A 6000-nucleotide genomic window follows, 5' to 3' on the forward strand; every position below is an offset into this window, starting at 1 on the left:
GTCCTGGAGTGTTGACAACTCTAGTTGAAAGTGGGGCCATGTTTTGGGCCAGCTGAAGTCCCTTTCTTTTGCTCTGTTGATCGAACACCAGGAGCAGTATTGTTCCTGATATCAACACAGAAGCCTGTGTTAAGTGCCAGTGACTTTTACATTTATGAGTGCTTATCCCGAATTACTGATTCATTAAAATTAGCACTCGATAGTTTTTGTGCTGAAGTGGATGGGGGAGTGAGAGAAGAGGGAGATAAGGAAATATGAATGTGTGGAATAAGAAAAAGTGAAAAAAACAGGTCCATCAAGTCTGTTTCATTCACAGATTATGTATGCCGTACCATATCCTGGACCTTAACCCAATTTACTTAATCTCATGAAGCTTCTACAAGCTTGTTCCTGCTCTACAAAGGTAACCAACCTTCAAGATATTTGTTTAGCCTACATTATTAATTTATGATGAGTTGGTTTCAATGGCAGGAGATTTTAAAGGTCCCCATAACTTCTTAACCCAGTGCATCAGAGAGCTATAAGAGGCAAAGTTTATCTTGATTTGGTAGTTGTAAATGACCCAGGAAACGGAAGTTGTATCACTGCTGGGGGAACACAGAATGATAAAGATTAACATGATCTCAGAGACAGATACTAAAGACCAGGAGCTATGTCTATAATTCTAAAAGGGCTAAATTCGACGAAATGAGGGAACAACTAAAACAAATATTATGGGAGGTTTTAAAATTCTCATCCTTGCTTTCAAATCCCTCCATGGCCTCGCTCTTCCCTATCCTTGTAACCTCCTTCAGCCCTATAACCCTCCAAGATCTCTGCTCTCCTCCAATTCTGGCCTCTTGCACATCCGCGATTCAGGGTAAACCCCGATAATGGATTAGAAACTGGTTAAAGAATAGGAAACAAATACTCATTGAAGGAGTTATGTCAGAGTTGGGGATGGTGTATAGAGTGGCGCACCTCAGGGACACAGGTTCAAACTGGAGAAGGGCACTTTTAGGGTAGATATTAGGAAGTTCTTCTTCGCACAATGAGTGATCAACATGAGGAATAAACTTCCAACTACAGTAGTGGAGCCAAAAACCCTGGAATCATTAAAAAAATAATTGGATGCTACAATGTGGTGACATTAGAATCTTTTTGGATGGATGAATCAAGATGGACTGAGTGGCTTTCCTCGTCCATAATTATCTTGTGAAGTCAGCAACCACTATGTTCTTCTGTAGGATTAGAGCATTTCTATATTTATATATATTTATATCTTTGTTATGTTCAGTCCCAATCATAACCAGATGCCCAGCTAATTTTTTTTTTAAAAAGGGGTTAAGTGATGCAGCAGTAATTACTTTTACCTAGAGTCTGTCCACAGATCTGCTATTCTCGTAAGGCAATTGTTAATTTTGTAATGTCATTTTGTAATGTAATTTTGCAATGTAATTCTGTGCTGGCAGTCCAAGCTAAATAGTTGCTTATGTCTACATTATCTGTCTCCATATTTAAGCTCCAGTGAAAACAACTTCATTTCTGAGTCTTCGTAACATAAAGTGCTTTTACATTGTTAGAGCGCTGTTGACTATGGTGAAGGCATTGCTCAATAAACAACCCGACCTCCATAAAGCCAGAGACCCACCATTTCACACATCTCCCAACTTGCTGACACATCAACAGTCATGCATTGTTGACCTGCATATTGGTAAATTATTAGTTTGGGTGATACCAGCTTAATATGATCACACTCAAATCCTTTTTCCCTTTTGTGTTTTTTTTGTGGGACCAAAACAGTACCCATTCATTACATGTATCTTTTGTGTTCTCTCTTCCAAAAGGGAAATATCTTACTTTTATCCATATTAAAATCTAAATACGATTCCTTAGCTCATCTACTTAATTGGTCCAGATCTCCTTTAAATGCTCTTTTATATATTAGTCATGCGGCGATAAAAGAAGTACCCTCCTCCAGATCCTTTGTAAATGGTGTGAACAGCATGACCAAGAAAACACCTTTGCAAAATTCAAGTAGTCACTGTTCCCAACAACAAGCTTATTCCACTGATCATAACCTCTGAAATCACTCCTACTAGCAACCTGTTATTTCTGTTTCTGTCAGTTTCACCGTGGGCACTCCTAGGATTAAAACTAAGAATTAAAGTTCCAGTGGGACCTGCACTGGTGGAGGTTAAACGTCAAGGAAGAATACTGCTGGGGAAAAAAAACATTGGCCCAATTTTAAGCGAGTATACATTGAAGTTGCAGCTCACACTTCTCTTTCATATTGTTTGCAGAAGTCTGCACAAGAGCCACTTCTGACACACTTGTGAAAAAAACTTTGAACATCTGCATCCTTGCAAAATTAAAATTGATAGGTAAGAAGGTGAAGATTCCAAGTATGCACCCTAGACATCAGTCACATCATTGCCAGGAAAAGTGAAACCGTTAAACAAGTTTAGCAAGATTTTTTTTGGGGTGAAGGTTGAACTCTAATATGCTAACCTATAATAATATAACTCAGATCAATCAGTACTTCCTAATACTGAGAGATACCAAAAATAAACATTGATCTTTAAGGTTGTGGAATATCTGTGCAATAGTTTCAATTGGCAAAAATATAAAGTTTACAAAAATCCGAAAGTTGTGATAGCTGAGTTATGGAGCAACTGGTTACAGGATATTTGTGTCTGAAATTAGAATTAAAGGCAGAGTTAGTTTTTTGTAAATATTTCAGGTTAAAAGACTGAGGTTGGAGGGCTGAAACTGTTATTAAAAATAAGTCCCCCTCCTCCCCGACCCCCAAACCCATAGGGTTGATTTTCAGTGTGCCGTGAGGCGGGCTTTTAGGCGTGCGGGGGGCTAAAATCCCAAATTCGGGGGTCCCGACACCATCCCGCCCAAAACCTGCCTCCACGCTAGGTTAGAGCAGGCGGGCCATCGGGTTGAAGGACTTGGAGGGGTCACGATGTCGGTGTTCAGGTGAGTGATGGGTGCATGAGTGCAAAGGTAAGTGTGTTTGGTGTGTCTAAAGTGTGTAAAGAAGTTTAAATTACCTGTACTTACCTTAACAGCCTTTCTTCCTCTAGGTTTCGGGAGTCCATCATCTAACCGGCACAGAAAGCAGAATGGCTGTGATCTGTCAAAAGTGACAGCCTTCAGCTTTCATTGCCAGTGAGAGTTCTAACTGAGTCTGCGTAGAAGGACTCAGGTTAGAAGTCAGACTGTCAGTGTTTGACAGCTTCAAACAGCTGTGAAACACTGATATTTCATCTGTCAAGAAGTCTTGAGAGATTAAATTTCAGTCTGTGACGTCACCTGTTGCCGGGTGGCCCTTAATTGGCCTGCTGAGCCCGCTGGGCAGACTCAACAAGGTCAATCAAGGGAAAATTGCGTGGATTGGCCGGACGGTGATGTAGGCAGGACTAAAACCCGAAAGTTGTAGTCCCGCCTCCTTCCCGACTGCTGAATGAAAATCCAGCCCATAGTCTCGGTATCTGAAAATGGGCAAACTTCCACAAGTTTCTGTTTGGTGTGGGAGAGGGGGGAGCTGGTACAAGTCATTTGCTCTTCTAAAATCAAATTAACATTTCATATCTTCAAAAGACTGCTCTAATAGCGCTGAAAGTTATCCCTTGTCCATTCTGAGATCAGACTGTAGGCACAACTCACTAATACAGATCAACTTTTCAGCGGTGCAGTGGATTAAATAGTCAATAGCATATATTGAATATAAAATACTTTGCACAATTCACATTTTACAAACCTTAAAATATCAAGATATATTAGAACTCTTTCCCCCAAAAAGCTGTTGAGGCTAAGTCAATTGAACATTTCAAAACTGAGACTGAGAGGTTTTTGTTAGACAAGGGTGTTAAGGGTTAGGGAACCAAGGCTCGGAGACAGAAAGCAGAGGGTAATGGTTGATGGGTGTTTTTGTGACTGGAAGGCTGATTCCAGAGGGGTTCTGCAGGGTTCAGTACTAGGTCCCTTGCTTTTTGTGGTATATATCAATGATCTAGACTTGAATATAGGGGGTATGATTAAGAAGTTTGCAGATGATACTAAAATTGGCTGTGTGGTTGGTCAGGTGGGCAGAACAGTGGCAAATGGAATTAAATCCGGAGAAGGTTCGAATCCAGCCTCGGGCGACTGTCTGTGTGGAGTTTGCACATTCTCCCCGTGTTTGCGTGGGTTTACTCCGGGTGCTCCGGTTTCCTCCCACAGTCCAAAGATGTGCGGGTTAGGTTGATTGGCTATGATAAATTGACCCTTAGTGTTAGGGGGATCAAATGCGTGGGGTTACGGGGATAGGGTGGGATATGTGTTGGTGTAGGGGTTACGGGGATCGGGTGGGATATGTGTCGGTGCAGGCTCGATGGGCCGAAATGGCCTCTATCTGCACTGTGTGGTTTCTGTGATTCTGTGGTTCTGTGAAGTGTGAGGTAATGCATTTGGAGAGGTCTAACAAGGAAAGGAAATACACATTAAATGGTAGGACACTGAGTAGTGTAGAGGAACAAAGGGACCTTGGAGTGCATGTCCACATATTCCTGAAGGTAGCAGGCCAGCTGGATAAGGTGGGTAAGAAGGCATATGGAATGCTTGCCTTTATTAGCCATGGCATAGAATACAAGAGCAGGGGGGTTATGCTTCAACTGTATAAAACACTAGTTAGGCTTCAGCTAGTGTACTGCATGCAGTTCTAGTCACCACATTACAGGAAAGATGTGATTACACTAGAGAGGGTACAGAGGAGATTTACAAGGATGTTGCCGGGAGTAGAGAATCTTAGCTATGAGGAAAGACTGGATAGGCTGGGTCTGTTTTCCTTGGAACAGAGGAGGCTGAGGGGAGACCTTATTGAGGTGTATAAAATTACGAGGGCCATAGGTAAAGTGGATAGAAAGGACCTATTTCCCTTAGTAGAGGGGTCAAAAACCAGGGGGCACAGATTTAAAGTAATTGGGGGAAGGTTTAGAGGGGATTTGAGGGGAAATGTCTTCACCCAGAGGGTTGTGGGGGTCTGGAACTCACTGCCTGAAAGGGTGGTAGAGGCAGGAACCCTAACCACATTTAAAAAGTACTTGGATGTGCACTTGGGATGCTCTAACCTGCAGGGCTACGGACCAAGAGCTGGGAAGTGGGATTAGGCTGGATAGCACTTTGTTGGCCGGCGCGGACACGATGGGCTGAAATGGCCTCCTTCCGTGCTGTTACTTTCTATGATTCTATGATTCTAGGTGGGCAGATGGAGTGAAGATACAAATTTGAATGGCGGAACAGGCTCGCGGGGCTGAATGGCTTACCCCTGTTCCTATGCAAGATGTAAATAGTCATAAGCTGCAATTAATGAACTAAAATAAGAAAAGGCCCACAACAAAAAATATTCTTGTAGAATAAAAATCGCAGACTAAAATTATTTTGAAGCAGTAGAAAAATATTAGTCTTGGAAGGATAATACTGGTCAGTAACAAACAAAATGCTTTACCTTAAGCTCTAGGAAAAATAGCTACAAGTAAGATTGTAAGATAAGAAGTTGCTGAGACGCGAAGTACAAACAAACTTTGACTCACTGAATTTCTTTGATTCTTCCTAATGTTCCCATATTGTCCGTAGGCTGACATGCTGCATTTTGCTGGTATCTCATCGCTCGTACAACACCACAGGCCGTAAAATGACAGAGCTCAGCTCATGCTTCAGCAACAACTGCGCCCTCTCGCACGGCTGCTGTTAAAAAGTGTCTTCAAAAGGAAATTTATTTTAAGTGATGCAAATTTCCGACCGCCAGAATTGAGATCTTATCATCCCGCAGCGAGGAGGTAGCTGCTTGTCTGAACGGGCAGACGCGTTTGCCGGGCATTGTAAGATCTGCCCTTATCTAACCTTGTTATGCAAATCAGCCTGTTTTCTGAGACAAACATACCTTCAACAAGCCGAAACAAACAGAGGAAATCGTATGGACTGAAGTTCCTATCACACACGTGACATGATGGCAATTATAATAATCAGTGA

General features: G+C 42.1%; 1 protein-coding gene across 1 annotated transcript in view; it reads right to left on the reverse strand.

Annotated features, from left to right (window-relative positions):
- The window catches only part of LOC147109488 (RAS guanyl-releasing protein 1-like), a 162005-nt gene extending 156315 nt beyond the window's left edge, over window positions 1-5690 (reverse strand). Inside the window, exon 1 of the mRNA XM_086003478.1 lies at window positions 5562-5690. Coding sequence (XP_085859604.1) covers window positions 5562-5635 — 74 coding nt within the window. The 5' untranslated portion in view covers window positions 5636-5690. The remainder of the gene's footprint in view (window positions 1-5561) is intronic.
- Window positions 5691-6000: the final 310 nt, after the last annotated feature.

Source organism: Somniosus microcephalus, chromosome 12, assembly GCF_052327205.1.
Source record: "Somniosus microcephalus isolate GS21.2 chromosome 12, FLI_Smic_1.0, whole genome shotgun sequence".
Lineage (NCBI taxonomy): Eukaryota > Metazoa > Chordata > Chondrichthyes > Squaliformes > Somniosidae > Somniosus > Somniosus microcephalus.